Here is a 25,211-nt window from a genome sequence, read left to right on the forward strand (position 1 = left end):
CGGTCGACTGGCTTGGCTGGTCTCTAACTGCCCCCTGTTGGCTGCTCGCCCTCCTTGGTGTCACCGTGGTACGTCACTGCTTCTGGCGGGAGCCTGCACAGTGCAGGCATCTGGGGAAGGCAGTGAGACCTGAGTCCTGAGAGGACATCAAGAAGGGCAGATCTGGATTCAAATCCGAGCTCAGCTTCTCACTAGCTACCTCCGTGGCCTGGGAAAAAGCATGTTCACCATCCTGGTTCTGCTCTTCATCTTCCAGCGAGTGCATCCTCTACCTTATAAGGTTGTGAATGATGTCAAATGAGGTGATGCTCTCGTTGTCACCATAGGGAAGACTGATCAGATTTGAGGGCAGGCTTTGGGTTTGGGCTGGCTACCAAGGTTTGGGGACTCATGTTCCCTGGCCCAAGGAAGTCACTAAGAAAAGTACTGGAGGAAGGGTCTTGGGTGTGAGTTCTCTGTTAGAGTTCATTTTCACTGGGAGGGACAGGAGTTGAAGGTGATGTCAGTTTTCTCCTTACACACATTCAAGTAAGTTTTGGGGGTACTTTTAGTTTTACGGGCCAGGGCTGGGAAGGTGAAGAGAGGGTTGGAATAGATGGCTCTGTTTTTGTCAGTTCTTTGGCTGGCCTCTGAGTCATCTGTATGGCCTTGGTTATTGTTGGAAGCTGTGGCCCTTCCTATTGGAAGCGTAGTGTACTCTAAGAAGGTCACTGTGCAGTCTTTTTTAACTTGTTTTAATGGATTCAGATTTTTAAAAATAGTTTTGAAGATAATCTTTTTAAATTTGTTACTTTATTGTTAATACACATTTTTAACTAGCAATGGCATCTCGCTCCATTATCAAAGCTGGCGCTGAACTCCTGGGCTTACTCTGTTCTGCCTCAGGCTTCAGAGTAAAGTAGCTGGGATTACAGGCCTGCGCCACTGTGCCTGGCCTCACCGTTCAGTCTTGAGAGGGCTGTTCATTGGTTAGGCCTTTAAAACAGAGTACAGAGTCTCGTTCTGGGGGCTCTTGAGGGGATGGTGGCTGGGAGGTACTCTGGGTGAGGTGGAGCTGGAGAGGGCAAGGGAGGCATAGACGATGCCGTCGTCCTGGGCGAGAACCCAGAGAGAAAGGGTTAGACAGTGGAGATGGAGCTGTCCCCATCTTAGTGGCAAGCCTACAATCTGACTCTCCTGCCTATACCACACTCCCCCTCTCCCTTCCACCCCACCTTCTCCAGGCTTTCTAATTCCTTCAGGCCCTGGTCTGACTGCTTACCTTGGGATTTGGCTTGGGATCTGTATTTTGTCCTAGGAATAAAAAGCCAGGTGTGCCAAGGTCAGGTGGTATGACAACCAGGGGAGAGAGATGGGCAGGGGGCTCTAGGAGTGAGGTTATCTGCTAGGTCAGGACCAGGGTCACGTGGGGGCAAGGGGCAAGGAATGGAAAGAAGAAAACACTGAGAGGGGCACGGACCCAGGTAATGGGTGTTTGGGGAAACAGGAAGGGCCAGGGGTAGAAAATGGGGAAGGATGGTGGTAAGGACTCACCTTCATTCCTGATATTCTCATATGGCTCCTCTGTGTTTTGGAAGGGTTCCCTGTATGGGAACAAGAGGATAGGAAATATGTCAGAGGCTGGGCATTTAAGACATGGGCTGGGGCCGGGCACAGTGGCTCAAGCCTGTAATCCCAGCACTTTGGGAGGCTGAGACGGGTGGATCACGAGGTCAGGAGATCGAGACCATCCTGGCTAACACGGTGAAACCCCGTCTCTACTAAAAAAAATACAAAAAAACTAGCCGGGCGTGGTGGCGGCGACTGTAGTCCCAGCTACTCAGGAGGCTGAGGCAGGAGAATGGCGTGAACCTGGGAGGCAGAGCTTGCAGTAAGCTGAGATCCGGCCACTGCACTCCAGCCTGGGCGACAGAGCGAGACTCCATCTCAAAAAAAAAAAAAAAAAAGGACATGGGCTGGGTGGTGGCACCTGTAATCCCAGCACTTTGGGAGACTGAGGCAGGTGGCCATTGCTTGAGCCCAGGAGTACAAGACCAGCCTGGGCAACATAGCGAGACCCCGTCTTTATAATAAATACAAAAACTAGCCAACGTAGTAGTGTGCGCCTATGGTCCAGGCTACTCAGGAGGCTGAGGTGGGAGGATCGCTTGAGCCCAGGAGCTCAAGGCTGTGAGCTGTGATTACGCCACTGCACTCCAGCCTGGGTGACAGAGTGATACCCTCTCTCAAAAATTAAAAAAAAAAAGAAAAAAGAAAAAAGAATTATGACACGTGTTAGGGGCTGGTTCTCTTTGGGGAGTGCTCTGCAACCTGTCCACCCTGCTCAGGATGGGTGTGATGGTTTTAGACTCAGAGGAGGCTGCTTGGAAGAAGAATTAGGGGCAATTTGTGTGTGGCCCAGCAGAGGTCCATCGGTGCTCAGTGAGTTGGGTTATTCTAGGGAAGCTGCTTGTATGAGAGGAACACGGAGAAGAAAAATTGGAAAGGTCAATCCTTGCTTTCTCTCTGCTGGTGCTGCCTTGGCTAAAACTGGGAGAAGCAAACCAATTGTGTGAATTTCAGGTCTTCTGATCAGGGGCTCAGGCTGGGTGAATGGATGGAGAAGGAACCTGGTGAGGGACAGGAGAAGGGCAGCTGACAAAAGCCAGCACAGGAGAAAGGGCAGGGGTGATGCTTTCTTCCAGCAGGAGACCTACGGCCATGGAAAGGAGAGGCCAGAGGAAAGGAAAGAGAGGCAGGAGGGTGGAGAGGAAAAGCCCAGAAAAAGGAAAAGTGAGGCCCTAGCCTGGAGAGGGGAGCAAGGCAGAGGCTGGTGAGTCCCTCCTGAGCACACACAGGTGGGGAGAGGAGTTGGAGGCAGAGGAAGCCTGGGGCCCCCACCGCACATTCAGCAGGGAAAAGGGACAGATTGAATGAGAGCAGATGATATGAAAAAGCTGGAAGATCCAGGCTGAGAGGAAGCAGGTGAAGAGCAGGAAAAGCTTAGTAACACCAGGAAAGGCAGGCAGAGGGCACAGATGGGCACTCCAGAAAAGAGACTCTAAGTGTTCGTGCTGGAACCCGGAGTCCACTAGTCTAGTATTTAGGGGACAGAAAGCCTGAGGTCAAGAGCCTGGCCCCTAGAGGACAAAGGAGGACGAGGATGGGTAAGTTGGGGATGCAACAATGGCTGTGGCAGGCTGGGTTTGTGGGGTTCTTAGCAGCATACTCCCTGTTTCCCAAACCAGGCCACTGCCTGCACATGGACCTCCCCACCCCCCTGGGGAGGCCCAGTACTCACTTGGCTGGGGTTGTGGCTTTAGTCCGCTGCTGAGCTGTAGGGGGATCGACAGTGAGTCAGGGTGGCATCCGGGTGATGGCAGTCTCCATCCCACCTTCTGTGCTGCGCCCTAGGCTGAGGCCCTCCTTAGAGGGACCAGCTGCTCCACCCAAACGCATCAGTAAGGGCCTGGGACTCAGCTGGCACCCTGAGGTCCCCACCTGTCCTCCCTGTTGTCCTCCCTGTTGTCCTCCACATCACCTCCTGAGACCCCCTCACCCTGACCCCCTCCCTTGGTTTCTTTCTTTCTTGAGCTCTCTGCTCAGTCCCAACCTGGCTCCCTCCACCACTGAGCCCTTGCCCAGCCACTTCTCCCCTCCCCTCCCCTTGACATTGGCACCCTGCCCCCACTCCCTCCAGGTCCTCAGGGAGACCACACCTGTGCTTTTCTTCTAGGTGGCGTCTAGGTCTGCCCTCCAGGCTTGGGAGCCTCGTGCTTGGGACTCATGTTTGTGGCTGTTGAAGTTCTGTTGCCACCGCTAGGCCGCCTCTGGCTGGTCCCACCCTGAATCCTCTGCTGCCTCTCCCACTGTACCCTGCCCATCCTGTCCTCCTGGCATCCTTGCAGTGTTTCCCAAGCACTGGGCTCCTGGTTCACAGACATCCCCTCCACCATCCAACCTCTTCCCAGAAGGGCTCCACGTCCACAGAGATACCCTCTGAACCCAGGCCTCGAGGTACCCCTCAACTCCAGGGACTTCCCCTTCCACTTCTACAGGACTTTTTTTTTTTTTATGTTGAGACTGGGAACTCTGAAATATTAATTGCTAGTATCATTTCCATTCTGCAACTTTCCCTCCTTCCAGCACTCTTCTGTCCCTCTGTTTTTCCCCTCTCTTTGAAACTTAAACAGGTTATATTTTATTTTACTTATGGTAAAAAAAAAAAAAAAAAATGCTAGAATTCACTTTTAACCACGTGTACAGTTCAGTAGTGTTAAGTATATTCACACTGTTACGAAACATCTCCAGAACCTTTTTATCTTGCAAAACTGAAACTATTTTAAAGAATCCCCACTCCCTCCTCCCTGCAGCTTCTGACGGCCACCATTCTACTTTCTGTTCCTATTAATTTCATATCTCTAGGTACCACCGAAAAGCAGAATGATACAATAGTTGTCATTTTGTAACTGCCTTATTTCACCTAGCCTAATGTCTTCCAGGTTCGTTTATACTGTAGTATGTGTCAGAATTTCTTTCTTTTTCTTTTTTCCTTTTTTTTTTTTTTTTTTGAGACGGAGTTTTGCTCTTGTCACCCAGGCTGGAGTTCTGTGGTGTGATCTAGGCTCACTGTAACCTCTACCTCTTGGGTTCAAGCGATTCTCCTGCCTGAAGCTCCCACGTAGCTAAGATTACAGACGTCCACCACCAGGCCTAGCTAATTTTGTATTTTTAGTAGAGACAGGGTTTCACCATGTTGGTCATGCTGGTCTCGAACTCCTGACCTCAGGTAATCCACCCACCTCAGCCTCCCAAAGTGCTGGGACTACAGGTGTAAGCCACTGCACCTGGCCCAGAATTTCTTTTAAAGACTGAATAATATTCTATTATAAGTATAAACGACATTTTGTTCATTCATTCGTTGATGGACATCTGGGTTGCTTCCACCTCTTGGCCATTGAAAATAGTATTGCTGTCAACATGGGTGTATAAATATTTCTTCAAGACCTTTCTTTTCAGTTCTTTTGGGCATGTACCCAAAAGTGGGATTGCTGGATCATATGGTGGCCTTATTTATTTATTTATTTATTTTGAGATGAAGTCTCGCTCTGTCACCCAGGCTGGAGTGCAGTGGCACAATCTCAGCTCACTGCAACCTCTGCCTCCTGGGTTCAAACGATTCTCCTGCCTCAGCCTCCCGAGTAGCTGGGATTACAGGTGCCTGCCACCACACCCAGCTAATTTTGTATTTTTAGTAGAGATGGTGTTTCACCATGTTGGCCAGGCTGGTCTCGAACTCCTGGCCTCAGGTGATCCGCCTGCCTCAGCCTCCTAAGGTGCTGGAATTTGAGGAGTGAGCCACCACTCCTGGCCTTTATTTTTAAATTTTTGAGGAAAGGCCATGCTTTTTTCTATATCATTTGCACTATTTTATACCCCCATCAACAGTGCAGAAGGACCCCAATTTCTTCACATTCTTCCCAACGCTTGTCATTTACACACTTATTTATTTTTAATAGTAGCTATCCTTCTGCGTATAAGGAGATAGCTCTCTGTGGTTTTGATTTGCATTTCTCTGATGATTAGTTGGCCATTTTCATCTGCTTGTTGGCGATTTGTGTACTGTCTTAGTCTATTTTGTGCTGCTAATATATATATATATTTTTATTTATTTTTAAGACGGAGTCTCACTCTGCCGCCCAGGCTGGAGTGCAGTGGCCGGATCTCAGCTTACTGCAAGCTCCGTCTCCCGGGTTCACGCCATTCTCCTGCCTCAGCCTCCCGAGTAGCTGGGACTACAGGCGCCGCCACCACGCCTGGCTAGTTTTGTTTTTTTTTTTTTTTGTATTTTTTAGTAGAGATGGGGTTTCACCGTGTTAGCCAGGATGGTCTCGATCTCCTGACCTCGTGATCCACCTGTCTCGGCCTCCCAAAGTGCTGGGATTACAGGCTTGAGCCACCGCGCCCGGCCTGTGCTGCTAATATATATAAGAATATCTGAGCCTGTATAATTTATAAAGAACAAATTTTTTTCTTTTGTTGGACAAGAGTTTGCTGAAAAGTAAAACAAAGCAAAACAAAAATTATTTCTCACAATTCTGGAGGCTGGGAAGTCCAAGATCAAGGTGCCAGCAACTTGCTTTTTTCTGTGTCTTCCAGAGGGGAGGATTACTGTGCCCTCACATGGCAGAAGATCACAAGACAGTGAACCCACTCCTGAAATCCCTTTTTATAATGGCATTAATCCGTTCATCTGGCAGAGCCATCATGATCTAAGCACCTTCCAAAACACACTACCTCCCAGTTGTCACACTGGGGACTAAGTTTCCAATACATGATTTGAGGAGACACATTCAGACCATAGCATATATCATCTCTGGAGAAATGTCTGTTAAAATCCACTGCCCACTTTTAAATTGGGTTGATTTTTTGTTGTTGTTGAATTGTAGGAGTTTTTATATATTTTGGATATTCACTCCTTATTAGATATATAATTTGCAAATATTTTCCCTATTCTGTAGGTTGCCTTTGGATTCTGTTGATTATGTCCTTTAATGAAAAAACATGTTTAAGTTTAATGTGGTCCTATTTGTCTATTTTTTCTTTTGTGGCTTGTGCTTTTGGTATCACAGGCAAGAAATTATTGCCAAACTCAAAGTCATGAGGCTTTTCCCCTATGGTTTGGGATCTTACTTTTAGGTCTTTAATCCATTTGGAGTTAAATTTTGTGTATGGTATAAGATAAGGATCCAACTTCATTCTTTGGTGTGGATATTCAGTTTTCCAATGCCATTTGTTGAAGAGATTGTCCTTTGCCCATTAAGTGCTCTTGGTACCCTTGTCAAGTCTTTTGACCATATGTGCAAGGGTTTATTTCTAGACTCTGTATTCTATTCCATTGGTATATTGATCTATCTTTTTTTTTTTTTTCGATTCAGCTCCTCCTTCTTTTTTTGGAGATGGAGTCTCACTCTGTCACCCAGGCTGGAGTGTCAATAGCACAATCTCAGCTCACTGCAACCTCCACCTCCCAGGTTCAAGTGATTCTTGTGCCCGGCTCCTGGTGTATAATTCTTTTGCCATGCTGTTGAATATGGTTTGTTATTATTTTGTTGAAGATTTTTACATCAATATTCATCAGGGTTATCAGTCTGTAGTTGTTTTTTTTTCTTCTTGTAGTATCTTTGTCTGGTTTTGGTATCATGGTAATGGTGATCTCACAGAATAAGCCTGGAAACGTTCCAGCTGCCTTTTGTCATTATCCCACTGTACCTGTTCTTAGACTTCATTGAACTCTTATCCCTTGATAATCTACTTTTCTACAGATTATTCAGACTCCCTGCTGACCCCCCTGCTCTCCATTCCTGCCTTCTCACTAGCTCCTTGACCTGTGATCTCCTGTCTCTCTGCCACACTTAGCTGGCAAATCTCTAATCCTGGGGGTGTCTTATGGTGGAAATGCTATTTGATTACCCAATATCTATTCAATTATTCTTAGTTACAGAAAATTGATTTTATTTGGAGTGGGAGGATTCCCCCTACAGATAGCTGTGGGATATATGACCAAATTCTAGCCAATAAGATATAAACTGGGGTGGGGGGAGTCGGCTGTGTGGAGAGGGCTGGGGGCTCTCACACATGAAGTTGTTAGGTCTTTCAGGAAGACTCTTTAAAAGGGAATAGATAGTTGAGGCATAGTGGGGTTTTTTTTTTCCCCTTTCTTCCTTTCTCCTATTTTTTGCCAGAAACCCAGAAATAGTGGCTGGAATCCTTGCAGCCATCTTGGGCTATGAGGCAACCTTCGGGACAGAAGCCAGCATCAGGGCTGGTAAATCAGAAAGGTAGGAACCTGAGTGTCTAAGAACAGTGATGTGCTGTCTGCTTCCAGATCTGTTTACAAGAGGAAAAAATAACCCAGCTCTGTCTTGTTTAAGCCACTGTTACTTCTGGTCCCTGGTGGTAGCAACTGACAATTCCTGACCAACAAAAATCACTAAGGTCTCAAAATCTGAATGGTTGACTACTGCTGGGGGAAAATGCGCCATGCACAACGCTGCTATCATAGATTTACAGTTTCTCATCTGAGCTGAATCCTCAAACTCCACTTCCTGTTTTCTCAGTGATTATGTCAAACTTTCTCTTCAATTCCCTGACCCTCTTACTCATTCTCAGGAGAAAAGTGCTGTGGTTTTTGTTCTGCAGAATTTAAAAAAAAAATTAAGTGGTTGATTTTAATTTTTTTTTTTTTTTTTTTTTTTTGAGACAAGAGTCTCGCTCTGTCGCCCAGGCTGGAGTGCATCTGTGTGTGATCTCAGCTCACTGCAGCCTCGACTTCCTGGATTCAAGCGATTCTCATGCCTCAGCCTCCCGAGTAGCTGGGATTACAGGGGTGCACCACCATGTCCAGCTAATTTTTGTATTTTTAGTAGAGAAAGGGTTTCACCCTGTTGACCAAGCTGGTCTTGAACTCGTGACCTCAAGTGATTCGCCTGCCTCAGCCTCCCAAAGTGGTGGGATTACAGGCATGAGCCACCGTGCCTGGCCAGATTTTAATATTTTAATCCATGGCTTTGGGGCTTGGTCATACTGAGGAAGACTGTCTCTACTCCTTGATTATGAAATAATCTCACATTTTCTTCTGGTACTAGGGTTTTTTTTTTTTTCTCTCATTTAAATCTTTGATCCCTGTGGAATTTATTTTGGTACAAATTATGAGTTAAGGAGATAATGTTGTTTTTTCTCAGATGGCTACTGAATAGTTCCAGCACCATTCATTGAATTACTCATCTTTCTCCATTGATTAGAAACCTTTTAACCAACTAAATTCCCACATATATTTGGGTCTCTTTTCATTCTGTTATACTTACATTTTCCTCTTTTCTTCCATTACTTTATCCGTGTATGAATATGCCAATATCGTACCATTTTGTCTTTTGTTTTAAATGTATTCATACAATGGTGCTCCCATGAGAGCCAGTGTTCCCTGGTTTAATGCCTACTGTTTAGTCATTCTAAGTGCTTATGCTCCTGTGGCACACCCTCTGCTAGATCTATTCTAAACACAGTACATTTAATCATCAGGACAACCCCACGTAGGTACCATCTTCACTCCCTTTGCCATGAGGAAATTGAGGTGCACAGCCTTTGTACCAGCAAGCCTGTTTCCCTGGCGAGGGTGTGAGGCCAGAATCTGACTGCAGGCAGCCCCGACCCCGTGCTCCTCCCCTCTGTGCTTTCATAGCTGATAGAGCAAATCTCCTTGCACTCTATTACCCAGACTGGAGTGCAGTGGTATGATCTCAGTTCATTGCAACTTCTGCCTCCTGAGCTCAAGCAATTCTCCCACCTCAGCCTCTCCAGTAGTTGGAACTACAGGTGCGTACCACCACACCTGGCTAAGTTTTGTATTTTTAGTAGAGACAGGGTTTCACCACATTGGCCAGGTTGGTCTCATGCTCCTGGGCTCAAGTGATCCACCCAGCTTGGCCTCCCAAAGTGCTGGGCTTACAGGCATGAGTGGGAGCCATCACGCCCAGCCCATTGCAAACGTTCTTGATGGTAACTTCAAATCAGGTTTGGAGAATGTTGGGGTGGAACTCATTAATGCCTCAGGCCTTGTCCTCTCTTTTGAACTGTAAATGTGTACTCTGAGTTTCCAATGGACAACTCTGCTGAGATGCCACACGTGGATCCCCAGTGTAACGGATCCCAAATTAAACGAGGCATTGTTCCCCTCCAAGCATGATCTCCTCCTCTCTTCATCATTGTACTTGGTGATTTCATTACAGCCTCATCCACTCAAATGGAAACAGGGGCTTATTCCTGCTCCCTTGCCCCTACACCAATCTAACAATCAACTTATTTATTTATTTATTGAGATAAGGTTTTGCTCTGTCACCCAGGCTGGAGTACAGTGGCACAATCACAGCTCACTGCAGCCTCGACCTCCCAGGCTCAAGCAGTCTTCTCACTTCAGCCTCTGGAGTAGCTGGGACCACAGGCGCACACCACCACAGCCAGCTAATTTTTGTATTTTCTGTAGATATGGGGTTTTGCCAAGTTGCCCAGGCTGATCTTAAACTCCTTGGCTCAAGAGATTATCCTGCCTCGGCCTCCCTAAGTGTTGATATTACAGGCATGAGCCACCCTGACCAGCCAACCAAATGTCTTTATAAAAAAATTTTTTTTTTATTATTTTATATTTATTTGGAGATAGTTTGCTCTGTCTCCCAGGCTGGAGTGCAGTGGTGAAATCATAGCTCATTGTAACCTTAAACTCCTGGGCTCAAGCAGTCTTCACATCTCAGTCTCCCAGTAGCTGGTACTACAAGCACAGGCTACCATGCCCAGCTAATTTTCTTTTTTTTTTTTTTTTGTAGAGACAGGGTCTCCCTGTGTTGCCCAGGTTGGTATCAAACTCCTGGGCTGAAGAAATCCTCTTGCCTCAGCCTCCCAAAATGCTGGGATTACAGGCGTGAGCCACCGCACTGCACCTCACCTCTTTGGTTTTATTACTTAATCTTTTCCAGGATCTGGCCCTTTCCCTCTCTCCACCTCACCCCTGCACTGCACTGACCCAGCCTGGCCCACCTCTGGCCACTCCTTCACAGACTGAGGTCTCTCACGGGAGCTGAGGTCACCCTTTACTGCTTCACACTGCCTCTGGGATTGGAGGCTCTTGGGTGTGATTTCCAAGATCCCCTCCTCTCCTGCCTCCTCCACCAGCACTGAGATTCCTACAGCTCCTGGAATGGTTTCCTCCACCCGCACGGAAAGTGAATGACCTCTACACCACCCTCACCACTTGCCAGGCTAATTCTTTTTCTTCTTTGAGACTTTTGCATATATCGCCTCCTCTGGGAAGTCCTGTCTCTCTGATTACCTCTCCTTCCTCCCACCCTTATTAAGTGCTGCCATAGTTCTTTCTCAATGAAGCAATTAGTCCTTAAGGCAACTGACAACCCCGCACCCCTAGTTCACTGAGAGCAGTCTATGGTTTATGCTTTATCTACTTTGCTTCTCCAGTTTCAAGCCAGGCCGTGGCAGGTGGGCAATCGGCCAGTATCTGCTGAGCTCAGCCTACTTCCGTTCCCTTCTGCTCTCTCTGTCCTTTTGCCAGGGGAGACCCTCCCCTCCCCAGGAACCTTCAGGGGAGGTAGATGCGTGATGACTGAGAGAGAACTGGGTGGGGATCGGCTGTGTGAAAAGGGCTGTGGGCTCTCATATGTGACCCTGCCCCGCCCCACTGCAGGAGCCTCACAAATGCAGACAACCCAGCACAGGCCATGAAGTCGGCCTCGGTGGGCTTGAGGGAGGCGGGCTTGAGGGGAGCAGGCAGGGTCTGCATATTTCAGAAGCCCCATAGCTGCAGGTAGGCTCTGAGAAACCCCCAGATGGGAGACTTAGGGAGAGAGTGGGTCCTGGGCACTTACCTTTCCTTCTCCTCCACCTGAGAAGGCAGATCAGTCCCAAAATCATGATTCCAAGCACAGCGACAGCCACTGTCACCCCGACGGCAGTTTTCAGACTTAGGTGCCAAGAGTCTGAGTGTCGTTTGCCCTGTGTGACCCTGAGGCCGGCTGTGGTGGTCATGCTGCTGGGCCTCTGGGTGGTGGTCGTGACAGCTGGGGAGAGATGAGGAATGAACAGACCCTCCCCTGGAGGTGCAGGGTGTCTGGGTAAAAGGCATGGTGTGCTGCTTTCTAGGTTGGGGGACATTAGTGGTGAGGGAGCTCCTCTCTGAAGCCCACACAGGGAGCGGGGAACAGGGTGACATGCTAACAGCTTTCAATGCAGACGACTCAGTTCCTTTTATTTTTCCCTTCCTTCTTTTCCTTTCCCTTTCCTTCCCTTCCTTCCTTCCTCCCTTCCTCCCTCCTTCCCTCCCTGCCTCCCTCTTTCCTTCCTTCCTTTTATTTCTTCCTTCCTTTCATTTTATTTCTTCCTCCTCAAATTCAACTTAACAAGCAACTCAGTTAAAACCTGATTCTACATCAGTTATCAGTAGGGTAACCTCAGAACCTCATCTCCTCACTCACAAATAGGGATAACTAAATCACAGGACCAAAAAGAGTCTATTGTTGCAAATGCAGGTAACATAAAATATGTCATTTTAACCATTTCTACATGCACCGTTCAGTGGCATCAAGCACATTCACAGTGCTGTGCAACCATCACACCATCCAACTCCAGAACCTTTGCATCTTCCTCAATGGAAATATTTTATGTGTTAAACATCAACTCCTCATTCCTGTGTCCTGAAGTCCCTGGCAGCCACCCTTCTACCCCTCTACTTTCTGTCTCTATGAATTTGACTACTGTAAATACCTCGTATTAGCTGAATCATACAATGTGTCTTTTTACAGGATTATCTTTTTTTTTTTTGAGACGGAGGCTTGCTCTGTCACCCAGGCTGGAGTGCGGTGGTGCAGCCTCGGCTCACTGCAACCTCCACCTCTCAGGTTCAAGTGATTCTCCTGCCTCAGCCTCCCGAGTAGCTAGGATCACAGGCACATGCCACCACACCCAGCTAATTTTTGTATTTTTTTTCTTTTTTAGTAGAAACAGGGTTTCACCATGTTGGCCAGGCTGGTCTCTAACTCCTGACTTCAGGTGATCTGCCTGCCTCAGCTTCCTAAAGTGCTGGGATTACAGGCGTGAGCCACCGTGCCAAGCCAGAATTGTCTTAATAAGTGAGAACACATCTGTAAAAAAACCTACTGTATATTGAAAATATGTTTTTAAGGTCACATTAATATATATTGACCTTCACATCCTACAAACAAGTGACACCTTCTTTATAGATGTTTCATGCACCCTTAAAAAATTGACATAGTACTCAGCCACAGGACAAAAAAATCAGGCTCCTTAATGTCTTCAAGTTAGGATGAACTAAAATCTTCGTCCACTCTTAAGAGAAATTACTAAAAGTGTAAATGCTATGTCTCTACTGGGAATTTTAAAATGTTTTAATTACTTAAAGGAGACATATATAATAACATACTGTTTAGAAAATAAAAACTAGAGTAATACATATTTTAAAAAAGAACCCTGGTGTATGACTAAAGCAACACTCTAAGCTAAACTCAGTATGAAATGCTTTTATTACTTAAAATGGGAATAAATTTTTAAAACAAATAAAATATTCAGTTTCCAAAGAAAAAAACCCCAGAGAGGAGACAGCTGTAAGGAAACTCAGAGGAAGAAAGTAATGAAAAGTTACATAGGAATAAATTTATTAGGGAACAGATAGCCACAAGCAAAATAAATGCAGAAACTGGTTATTTAAAGGAGCAACAACAAGAAGGTAGACAAGACTAGCAAACCTAATGACAACAAAAGCCAGTTGCAATCATGAGTGAGTATATGCTCAATTATAGATTGTTAAATGTTAAAATATCTGTGAAATGGGTGTCTTTTGGGTTTTCTTGAGACAGGGCCTTGCTCTGTTGCCCAGGCTGGAGTGCACAATCCTACCTCACTGCAGCCTCCACCTCCTGGGCTCAAGTAATCCTCCCGCCTCAACGTCCTGATTAGCTGGGACTACAAGCATGAGCCTCTGAGCCAGGCCTGGGTGATATTTTTAAAAATTGATTTAAGAACTAGTATACCTTGGGGCCAGGCACAGTGACTCATGCCTGTAATCCCAGCACTTTTGAGAAGCTGAGGTGGGCGGATCACCTGAGGTCAGGAGTTTGAGACCAGCCCTGGCCAACGTGGTGAAACCCCATCTCTACTAAAAATACAAAACTTAGCTGGGTGTGGTGGTGGGCGCCTGTAATCCCAGCTACTTGGGAGGCTGAGGCAGGATAATCACTTGAACCTGGGAGGCGGAGGTTGCGGTGAGCCAAGATCACGCTACTGTACCCCAGCCTGGGTGACAGAGCGAGATTCTGTCTCAAAACAAACAAAAAAAGTAGGCCGGGCGCGGTGGCTCAAGCCTGTAATCCCAGCACTTTGGGAGGCCGAGACGGGCGGATCACGAGATCAGGAGATCAAGAGATCAAGACCATCCTGGCTCACGCGGTGAAACCCCGTCTCTACTAAAAAATACAAAAAAAAACTAGCCGGGCGAGGTGGCGGGCGCCTGTAGTCCCAACTACTCGGGAGGCTGAGGCAGGAGAATGGCGTGAACCCGGGAGGCGGAGCTTGCAGTGAGCTGAGATCCGGCCACTGCACTCCAGCCTGGGCGACAGAGCGAGACTCCGTCTCAAAAAAAAAAAAAAGTAGTATACCTTAACTTATTTAGGCCTAGTGTTCCATTATTGGAACGCTAAGCTTGTGTGAGTTATTTATATGCTACTGCTCAAGGTCATCGCCAAGGTCTGATCTTTCACACAAAAAATTTGCAGCCTCTGGCATAAATGGGTTAATGATCAGTAGACAAAGAAGAAATGGGAAGGCTATGAAAGAACTACCTTTCATAAGGTCTCCATGCTCAGGAAGTTTTATAAATAAGTTCTTGTAAAAATTTAAGGAACATAGAATTCCCACATAGAAGTTTCCAGAGCCGGGCGCGGTGGCTCAAGCCTGTAATCCCAGCACTTTGGGAGGCCGAGACGGGCGGATCACGAGGTCAGGAGATCGAGGCCATCCCGGCTAACCCGGTGAAACCCCGTCTCTACTAAAAATTACAAAAAACTAGCCGGGTGAGGTGGCCGGCGCCTGTAGTCCCAGCTACTCCGGAGGCTGAGGCAGGAGAATGGCCTAAACCCAGGAGGCGGAGCTTGCAGTGAGCTGAGATCCGGCCACTGCACTCCAGGCTGGGTGGCAGAGCGAGACTCCATCTCAAAAAAAAAAAAAAAAAAAAAAAAGAAGTTTCCAGAACATAAAGATGGAAAACTATGCAATTTGAATCAATTTCATAAAAAGATACCATAATCCTAATGCTAATATTCATTCAAAAGTTTTTTGTTTTGTTTTTTTTTTCCAAAGCTGGGCAATGTGGCTCATGCCTATAATCTCAGCACTTTGGGAGGCTGAGGTGGGCAGATCACTTCAGCCTAGGAGTTTGAGACCAGCCTGGGCAGCATAGTGAGACCCCCTGCTCCCCCGGTCTCTATGATAAATACAAAAATTCGCTGGGTGTGGTGGCCCATGCCTATAGTCCCAGATACTCAGGAGCCTGAGGAGGGAGGATCGCTTGAGCCCAGGAGGTTGAGTCTACAGTGATCTATGAGTGTGCCACTGCACTCTGTTGCCAGTGCAACAGAGTGAGACCTTGTCTCAAAAACAAATTTTTTTTTTTTTTTTCTTTTTGACATAGTGTCACTCTGTCAACAACAAAAAAAAGTGCAGTGTGCAACCTTGGCTCACTGCAACCTCCAATTCCCGGCTTCAAGGGATTCTTGTGTCTCAGCCTCCCAAGTAGTTGGGATTGCAGGTGCATGCCACCATACCCGGCTAATTTTTGTATTTTTAGTAGAGACAAGGGTTCACCATGTTGGCCAGGCTGGTCTCGAACTCCTGACCTCAAGTGATCTGCCTGCCTCAGCCTCCCAAAGTACTGAGATTACAGGCGTGAACCACCACACCCAGCAAAAAACAAAATTTTTAAAAATGCAGACTAATACAAGAGACCATTTAAAAAACTGATTTGAGTAGAGGAAAATGCCCGTTATTGGCCAGGGTTTAGGGAGAGAGAAACTGTCATGCACAATGGGAGTATAAATGGGCAGAACCTTTGGGAATGCAATTTGGGAAGATCTATCAAAAGGTAAAAGACCTATGTGTGCCCTTTGTTGCAGTTGTCTCAGTGCTGGGAATTTCTCCTATGCAAATGCTTGCCCAAGTATTCAAAGGCATGTGTTGAAGGGTGTTCTTTACATTATAGTTTGTGATGTGGCAACAATTTAACTGTCTTCAAATAGAACAGTGATTAAATAAATTATGATACATCACTACCATGGGATGCATGCGGCCATTTAAAAAGGCATTGCTGATTCAGAGCACAATGACTAGGAGTTAGCCCTGCTCTGCAAGGAGCAGCGAAAAAATTTTTTTAAATGGCCAGGCGCAGTGGCTCATGCCTGTAATCCCAGCACTTTGGGAGGCCAAGGCATGTGGATCATCTGAGGTCAGGAGTTAGACCAGCCTGGCCAACTTGGTGAAACCCCATCTCCACTAAAAATACAAAAATTAGGTGGGCATGGTGGCATGTGCCTGTAATCCTGGCTACTGGGGAGGCTGAAGCAGGAGAATCACTTGAACCTGGGAGGCAGAGATTGCAGTGAGCTGAGATCGTGCCACCTCATCCAGCTTGGGTGACAAGAGTGAAACTCTGTCTCAAAAAAAAAAAAAAAAAAGAAAAAGAAAAAAAATTAAAAAGGCATAGGCCAGGTGTGGTGGCACACAGCTATAATCCCAGCTGCTTGGGAGGTTGAGGCAGAAGAATCGCTTGAACCCCGGAGGCAGAGGTTACAGTGAGCCGAGATCATGCCATTGCACTCCAGCCTGGGCAACGAGAGCAAAACTCCATCTCAAAAAAAAAAAAAAAAAGACATAGATGTATATATACTAGAATGAAAGAGATTCAAGTTACTTTAAGTAAAAATAGCAAGTTCTAGAGCAGCATTGTATGTGGTTTGATTATATTTATGTTTTATGTCGGTATCTGTAAGAGAGAATACTTCCACACAAAGTGGTAGGGACTGGGGAGATAAGGTGAATGTTACCTTTTATTTAACTTCCTTCTGTATTTTTAAAATTATGTGTAAGTATTACCAGTACTTTTATTAGTTTTTAAATTTAACACTTTTTTTTTCCAAGTTGTATCGGCACGTAATTCAGACCCAACAAATTTCACACAACTTAGAAAAAAACAGCAGCCTCCTGCACCTGCCTCCTACTCCCTTCCAACTCCCCAGAGGCAACTATTTTCAGCAACTTTAGCTATTTATTTTGATGTTAACCTCCTATTTCTAAACAGCATGCGAATATTGCCGTTGCTTGATTTGCTTGCTTTAAGTGGTATCTACTCACTTCTTACTACTGACATGGAGAATTTAGATCTTACACCCCCATTTTCTTTATCTGACTCAGCTTTTCAGCATTTGATACTCCTCACTCCCCCTTTTTTTTTTTTTTTTTTTGAGACGGAGTCTCGCTCTGTCACCCAGGCTGGAGTGCAGTGGCCGGATCTCAGCTCACTGCAAGCTCCGCCTCCCGGGTTCACGCCATTCTCCGGCCTCAGCCTCCCAAGTAGCTGGGACTACAGGCACCCGCCACCTCGCCCGGCTAGTTTTTTTGTATTTAATAGAGACGGGGTTTCACCGTGTTAGCCAGGATGGTCTCGATCTCCTGACCTCGTGATCTGCCCGTCTCGGCCTCCCAAAGTGCTGGGATTACAGGCTTGAGCCACCGCGCCCGGCCTCTCACTCCCCCTTTTATGAAGTGAGTTATTAATTTGGTTTCTGGGACACCATCTCCCTTGGTTCTCCTGCCTCACTCTTAGCTCCTTCTGAGTCATCTCTGTTGATTTCTTTTCATCTGCCCAAACCTAATGTCAGGGCCCAGTCCTGAAACTTCCTCTCTAGCCACACTCACTTCCCAGATGATGTCATTCACCACGTGACATTAAATATCAGTGGTATCCTGATTAGTCTTCCTCTGTCGCCCAGGCTGGAGTGCAATAGTGCAACCATGGCTCACTGCAGCCTCCAATTCCTGGGCTCAAGCAATCTTCCCATCTCAGCCTCCTGAGTAGCTGGGACTACAGGTGCACACCACCATGCCCAGATAATTTAAAAAAATTTTTTTTCTGTGGATAGCCTGAGCAATATGGTGAAACCCCATCTCTACTAAAAATGCAAAACAGTTAGCTGGGTGTGGTGGTGCCCTCCTGTAGTCCTAGCTACTCAGGAGGCTGAAGCAGAAGAATCACTTGAACCTGGAGGCAGGGGTTGCAGTGAGCCAAGATCATGCCACTGCACTCCAGCCTGGGTGACAGAGTGAGACGCTGTCTCAAAAAAAAAAAAAAAAAATTTTTTTTTTTTTTTTTTGGTGGAGACGGGGTTCCATTATGTTGCCCAGGCTGGGTTCCAAGTTGATATATCCAGCCAACTTTCCCCCTGCACTCTAGACTCAGAGATCTTACTACCTGTTCACGCCTCCATTTGTATGTCTAGTAACGACTCAAACGTAAGGTGTCCAAAACAGAGTTCTTGATTTCCTCCCAAGCCCATTCTTCCCCATTTCTCTACCTCAGTAAATGGCAATTCTGTCCTTCAGGATGCTCAGTCCAAGGACCTTAGAGTCATCCTTGCTTCCCTCCCTCTCATACCCTACATCCAATCCATCTGCAAATCCTGTCTGCCCTGTCTTCAAAATATAACTAACCAGTATCAGCCACCTCTCACCTCATGCACTGCCATCTCGCTAAGCCAAGCTGCATCATCTCTCGCTGGTCTCCCTGCTTCTGACTTCGCTCACCTGTAATTTTTTCCTCCATACCACAGCCATAGGGATGCTTTTAAGCTATGAGTTGGGGCCGGGCATGGAGGCTCACGCCTGTAATCCCAGCACTTTGGGAGGCCGAGGCAGGCGGATCGCCTGAAGTCAACAGTTCGAGACCAGCCTGGCCAACATGGTGAAACCCTGTCTCTACTAAAAATAGAAAAATTAGCCGGGTGTGGTGGTGGGCACCTGTAATCCCAGCTACTCGGGAGGCTGATGCAGGAGAATCCCTTGAAACTGGGAGGTAGAGGTTCAGTGACCCAAGACCGTGCCACTGCACTCCAGCCTGGGCAACAGAGCAAGACTCCATCTAAAAAAAAAAAATGATTAAAAAAAAAAAAAGTGTGAGTCAGATCTCAGCACTCCTGCAGGAAATGCTCCTTTGCTCCCATGGCACTCAGAGCGAAAGTGAGTTGTTTCCTTGGCTTTCAAAGCCACACAGGATCTTCCCCACCTCCTGCAACCTCTGCCTCTTCCCTTTGGCTTCAGCCACACTTGTCCTGTGTGACTGGAACATTCTTCTCCCAACCTCTCTATTATGTTCTACCAATCAATCTGTATCTAGGCTGGATCTTCCTGGGGCTTCTCCAGGTCCGCTCCCCAGTTCTTCCATCCCTGTGTTGTGCCTTTGGAGCTGGCCTTGATGGACCCCATCTGTGGGCTCTCGTGCCCTGTAACTTCTGACTCCAGAGGCCACAGCTCCTCTCCACACATTCCAGTCTTCTCTGGGCTCCCTCCCCTTGCTCTTCAGGCCTGCTGCTGGTCCCAGGGTACTTCCCCCCCCCCCCATCCCTGTTTGGTTTCCCAAACTGTGCCTCACTCTAAGGTCTCCTCAGTTACCCTACACCTGCTTCATCTCACAGCAGCCTTCCCTGTTCAGTGTGAATACAGGGCCACCCTTAGCAATCTCTGTCCCACTCACTCCACTTCAGTTCTCTTCTTTTCTCTTTTCACCATCACCTGACACATAAAAAGAATTAATCCATTTATATATTTATTCCCACACTCAAAAGTAAATTTCATCCTTGGGTGCATTTTTGGTTGTTTTGGTGGTGGTGGTGGCTTTGTTTTGTTTTTTGGTTTTTTTTTTTTTTTTTTGAGACGGAGTCTCGCTCTGTCACCCAGGCTGGAGTGCAGTGGCCGGATCTCAGCTCACTGCAAGCTCTGCCTCCCGGGTTTACGCCATTCTCCTGCCTCAGCCTCCCGAGTAGCTGGGACTGCAGGCGCCCGCCACCTCGCCCGGCTAGTTTTTTGTATTTTTTAGTAGAGACGGGGTTTCACGGGGTTAGCCAGGATGGTCTCGATCTCCTGACCTCGTGATCCGCCCGTCTCGGCCTCCCAAAGTGCTGGGATTACAGGCTTGAGCCACCGCGCCCGGCCTGGTTTTTTTTTTGAGTCAGGATCTCACTCTGTCACCCAGGCTGGAGTGCAGTAGTGGGACCACAGCTACTGCAGCCTTGACCTCACAGCCCGAAGTGATCCTCCTGCCTCAACCTCCTGAGTAGCTGGAACTACAGGCATGTGCCACCATACCCAGCTAGGTTTTTTTTGTTTTTGTTTTTGTTTTTTGAGATGGAGTCTCACTCTATCACTCAGGCTGGAGTGCAGTGGTGTGATCTCAGCTCACTGCAACCGTCGCCTACCGGGTTCAAATGATTCTTATGCCTCAGCCTCCCGAGTAGTTGGGATTACAGGTACACACGACCACACCCAGCTAATTCTTTTTTGTATTTTTAGTAGAGACAGGGAAGGTTTCGCCATGTTGGCCAGGCTGGTGTCAACTTCTGACTTGTTGAGTGATCCGCCCACCTCGGCCTCCCAAAGTGCTGGGATTACAGGTGCGAGCTACCACGACAGGCCACACCCAGCTAATTTTTAAATTTTATTTTTTTTATAGAGACAGAGTGTTGCTATGTTGCCAGATTCTTGCTATGTTTTCCAGGCTGGTCTTGAACTCCTGACCTCAAGTAATCCTCCTGTCTTGGACTCCCTAAGTGCTGGGATTACAGGTGTGAGCCACCGTGCCCAGCCCTTTAATGGAATTTTTTGTTTTTGCTATTGTATCTTAAATTTCCAAGAGCTTTCTTTGTGGTTTGCAAGTTCCTTTGTAAAGCACCCCCTCTTATCACATGCACGAGGTCTCTTAACTTTCTGAATAGAAGGAGATGCTGAGTATTTTAAAATTTTATACTCCCTGAACTGTTTTGGTTTCTTCCAGGTTCCTCTTTCTGATTTTCATGTTTGTTTTGTTCTTCGTGTTTCATGGGAGAAGTCTGTTTCATTTAATCATATAGGGACTCTAGCCTCAGGCTTCCCAGACACAGCTGAGGCCAAGGTATAGTCCCCGGTGTTGGGGGACTCGGTATGAGGACCAGACCCCAATCGCCTTGCCAGTTATCCCTGGGGTGCTGCCCCAGAGGCCCTCTGGTTCATCTATTCTGGAAAGCAAACCTCTTGTCTTTGGGCTAGGGTGGGGGAATGGGGAATGGAGGTTTCCCTGCTTCTGAAGTAGATTTTCAATGTCCTCTAGTTTTCAGACCCATCTTCACTCCTACTTTCAGGGGGTACTCAGGGCCAACATTACTGAACCTTTACAGAGTTTTGTGGTATAAGTTGCCATTCATCTGGGTTTCCCAACACTGGCTTAGGATTTAGCCCTAAACCAATTCCATTAGTCTGTTTCCAGCTTCTCAAAATTTGCTTTTGTACATCCAGTTCATATATTTCTTGTTCTTGAGGATTTCTTTCTTAAAAAATTCCCTTTGCTATTATTTTAGTAGATTCTGGGAGGGGGTGATGGTAAACATGCATATAACCCACCGTCTTGGCCAGATTTTATGCATTTTTTTTTTTTTTTTTTTTTTTTGAGACAGAGTCTCCCTCTGTTGCCCAGGCTGGAGTACAGTGGTGCAATTTCGGTTCACTGCAACCTCCGTCTCCCAGTTCAAGTGATTCTTTTTTTTTTTTTTTTTTTTTTTTTTTTGGATTGGGTTTGAGACGGAGTCTCGCTCTGTCGCCCAGGCTGGAGTGCAGTGGCGCGATCTCGGCTCACTGCAAGCTCCGCCTCCCGGGCTTACGCCATTCTCCTGCCTCAGCTTCCTGAGTAGCTGGGACTACAGGCGCTTGCCACCACACCCAGCTAATTTTTTTGTACTTTCAGCAGAGACAGGGTTTCACTGTGTTAGCCAGGATGGTCTCGATCTCCTGACCTTGTGATCTGCCCACCTCAGCCTCCCAAAGTACTGAGTTTACAGGTATAAGCCACCGGGTGCCCGGCCACCTATGTATTACTTTTACAATAACAATTATTAAGGATTCAAAAAGTAATATTGTATATTAATAACAAAAGGAAATATAGAAGGTAAAAAAATCTTTTTTTTTCCCGAGACAGGATCTGGCTGTCACCCAGGCTGGAGCGCAGTGGCGTGATCTCGGCTCACTACAGACAGTTAAACAATCTTATGAGACATTTATATGCTCTTTGGCAGAACACTACCAAGGTTTACTGAGGGATATAAAATAGGACCTTGTTCCTGGGTGGGAAGATTGTGTATGAGCCTGATTTCGGTTTCTGTCAATTGCATTATAGGTTTAATGCAACTGTGACCTAAAAGAGTGTTGTGTTTTTTGTTTTTGTTTTTTTTTCCCCTAAACTGGATAAAGTTATTCTAACAGTGGGGAAGGAACAGGCAGGCAACAACAGAAAAATATTTTTTGTTTTGCTTTGTTTTTTAAGACAGGGTCTTGCTCTGTCACTCAGGCTGGAGTGCAGTTGTGAAATCACAGCTCATTGCAGGCCCAACCTCCTGGCCTCAAGCGATGTTCCTGTCTCAGCCTCCTGAGTTAGCTGGGACCATAGGTTTGCACTACCACAACTGGCTAATTTTTTTTTTTTTTTTGGTAGAGATGGGGTCTCACTATGTTGCCCATGTTAAGTCTCAAACTCTTGGGCTCAAGTAATCTTCGTGCCTCAGCCTCCTAAAGTGCTGGGATTACAGGCATGAAGCCACTGCGCCCAGCCTAAAAAAGTTTTTGAGGAAGGAGTAATATGTTTGAGATGGAAATCGTCTTAGGCATTGAAACGTGGTAAAGTTACAATCACTAAACCTGTGTGCTGATGTAAGAAAAGACAGATCAGTGAAACAGAATTGACTGACCAGAAATAGATGCTCTTCTACAAAAATAATTTAAAAACCAGGCCTAATGTATCAATAGAGAAGCAGATAAAAATGCAGTAAATGGGGTTGGGACAACTGATTAATTACTTCATATAAAGATCAATTTAGTTGTTTATGCCATATATCAAAATAAATTCTCACTACATACAATTTTTTTTAAATTAAGAATTTAAATATAAATTTTTTTTTTTTTTTGAGACAGAGTCTTGCTCTGTCACTCAGGCTGGAGTGCAGTGGTGGGATCTTGGCTCACTGAAACCTCCTCTGGCTCCCAGGTTCAAACAATTCTCCTGCCTCAGCTTCCTGAGTAGCTGGGACTGCAGGCATGCACCACCACACCCGACTAATTTTTGTATTTTTAGTAGAGACGGGGTTTCACCATGTTGGCCAGGCTGGTTTCGAACTCCTGACCTCAGGTGATCCACCACCTCGGCCTCCCAAAGTGCTGGGATTACAGGCATGAGCCATTGTGTCTGGCCAATATTTTCAACTTTTAGTGGAAATTGGGATTTTTGTGCTTAGAAATAAAACAGAAAAGTGACAAAGAACACAATTAGGTTTGGTTACAAAAGTAAAATTACGTAGAAAACATTAATAAGCCAACAACAAACTTAGTTTATATCTGCTACAAATACTCCTTTAGTTTGTTGTATCTTACTTAGCATGATGGTACTTCAGTTGGATTTTTTTGCCAGACACAGTGGCTCCTGCCTATATCCCAGCACTTTGGAAGGCCAAGGTGGGTGGATCACTTGAGCTCAGGAGTTTGAGACCAGCCTGGGCAACATAGCAAAATTCCATGACTACAAAAAAAAATACAAAAATTAGCCAGGTGTGGTGGTGCATGCCTGTAGTCCCAGCTATTTGGGAGGCTAAGGCAAGAGAATCACTTGAGCCTGGGAGATCAACACTGCAGTAAGCCATGATCACAATCCCTGGGTGACAGAGCGAGACCCTATCTTAAAAAAAAGGCAGGGCAAGGTCACTTACGCCTGTAATCCCAGCACTTTGGGAAGCCAAGGCGGGCAGATCATCCGAGGTCAGGAGTTCGAGAGCAGCCTGGCTAACACAGTGAAACCCTATCTCTACAAAAATAAAAAAACTAGCCTGGCATGATGGCGGGTGCCTGTAATTCTAGCTACTCGGAGGCTGAGGCGGGAGAATCGCTTGAACCTGGGAGGTGGAGGTTGGAGTGAGCCAAGATCGTGCCATTGCACTCTAGCCTGGGTGACAGAGCAACACTTTGTCTCAAAAAAAAACAAAACAAAACAAACCCACCATTTTTCTCTTTTTATTATTTTCCTGTATTTTGTTTTTTTATAATAAACATGAATATTCAACTAATTGAATTAATTAAAAATACAATTTATAGCCAGGTGCGGTGGCTCAAGCTTGTAATCCCAGCACTTTGGGAGGCCGAGATGGGCGGATCACGAGGTCAGGAGATCGAGACCATCCTGGCTAACACGGTGAAATCCCGTCTCTACTAAAAAATACAAAAAACTAGTCAGGCGAGGTGGCGGGCACCTGTAGTCCCAGCTACTCGGGAGGCTGAGGCAGGAGAATGGCATAAACCCAGGAGGCGGAGCTTGCAGTAAGCTGAGATCCAGCCACTGCACTCCAGCCTGGGCGACAGAGACTCCGTCTCAAAAAAAACAAAAAAACAAAAAAAAAAAAAAAAACACAACAATTTATTAGTGAAAAAAACTACAACTCTGACCTATGCAGAGAAGTGAGAAAAGCAAGCAGGAATTAAGGAAAGAGGAAGAGAAGGCCCGAGAAAAACCCAAATCTCTCAGAAAAGGCCATTTAAGGAAATACGTAGGAAATCAAAGTTCAAGGCTGTCTTACTTCATTTGGATTAAGGAGCCGCTCTCCATCTGCTCCAAAACCAACACAGTGGTTAAGATGGTGTGGTGGTTTACCAGGGCACGGGCAGCGAGAGTGTCTGTCCCTGCAGGGAAGAGTAATTTATCCCTGGCATTGTTTAGGGTTGCCAGTGCAAGTGATTAGAAAAAATAAACCCACCTGGCCAAAGATTAGTTTCCTAAAACATTTTCTACAGACAATGCACCCCCTTCCTGCCTGGGCCTGGGAGAAACTCCCCTCGCCCCACTGATCTGGCGACAGATAAACCTAGGCTCAAATTTCCCTGATGCCCTTTCTGAATAAAACAGAAGATCTATTAGTGCAACACATCCCATCGCTAGGTTCAAAAGTAGGTCAAGGCGAACACTATGGTCAACTCAATAGGTGAGGCCCTGTAGCTAGAGGTTAGGTGAGAAAGTTCTGCAGCTCACCATCCCTGTCATTGTGTGTGTGTGTTTGTTTGTTTGTTTGTTTGAGACAGAGTCTCACTTTGTCACCCAGGCTGGTGTGCAGTGACTCGATCTCAACTCACCTCAACCTCCGCCTCCCAGGTTCAAGTGATTCTCCTGCCTCAGCCTCCTGAGTAGCTAGGATTACAGGCATGCGCCACCATGCCTGGCTAACTTTTGTATGTTTAGTAGAGACGGGGTTTTGCCATGTTGGCCAGGCTAGTCTCGAACTCCTGACCTCAAGTGATCCACCCACCTTGGCTTCCCAAAGTGCTGGGATTAC

The 25,211-nt window shown here is 46.5% G+C and overlaps 1 protein-coding gene across 5 annotated transcripts in view; it reads right to left on the minus strand.

The window, feature by feature from the left end:
- Positions 1 to 773: 773 nt before the first annotated feature.
- LOC112621400 (paired immunoglobulin-like type 2 receptor alpha) overlaps positions 774 to 25,211 on the minus strand; it is a 42,215-nt gene continuing 17,777 nt past the window's right edge. For 2 of the 5 annotated variants that reach the window (XM_025380810.1, XM_025380813.1), the window contains 3 exons: positions 1,534 to 1,583; positions 1,262 to 1,293; positions 774 to 1,092 (listed from right to left, as the gene is read on the minus strand). In XM_025380810.1, the coding sequence (XP_025236595.1) occupies positions 970 to 1,092; positions 1,262 to 1,293; positions 1,534 to 1,583 (205 nt within the window). In that variant the 3' untranslated portion in view covers positions 774 to 969. Of the gene's footprint in view, positions 1,093 to 1,261; positions 1,294 to 1,533; positions 1,584 to 3,280; positions 3,315 to 11,411; positions 11,604 to 25,211 lie in introns of all 5 variants that reach the window. The other 3 variants (XM_025380807.1, XM_025380812.1, XM_025380811.1) reach the window with 3 other exon arrangements.

Source organism: Theropithecus gelada, chromosome 3 (assembly GCF_003255815.1).
Source record: "Theropithecus gelada isolate Dixy chromosome 3, Tgel_1.0, whole genome shotgun sequence".
Lineage (NCBI taxonomy): Eukaryota > Metazoa > Chordata > Mammalia > Primates > Cercopithecidae > Theropithecus > Theropithecus gelada.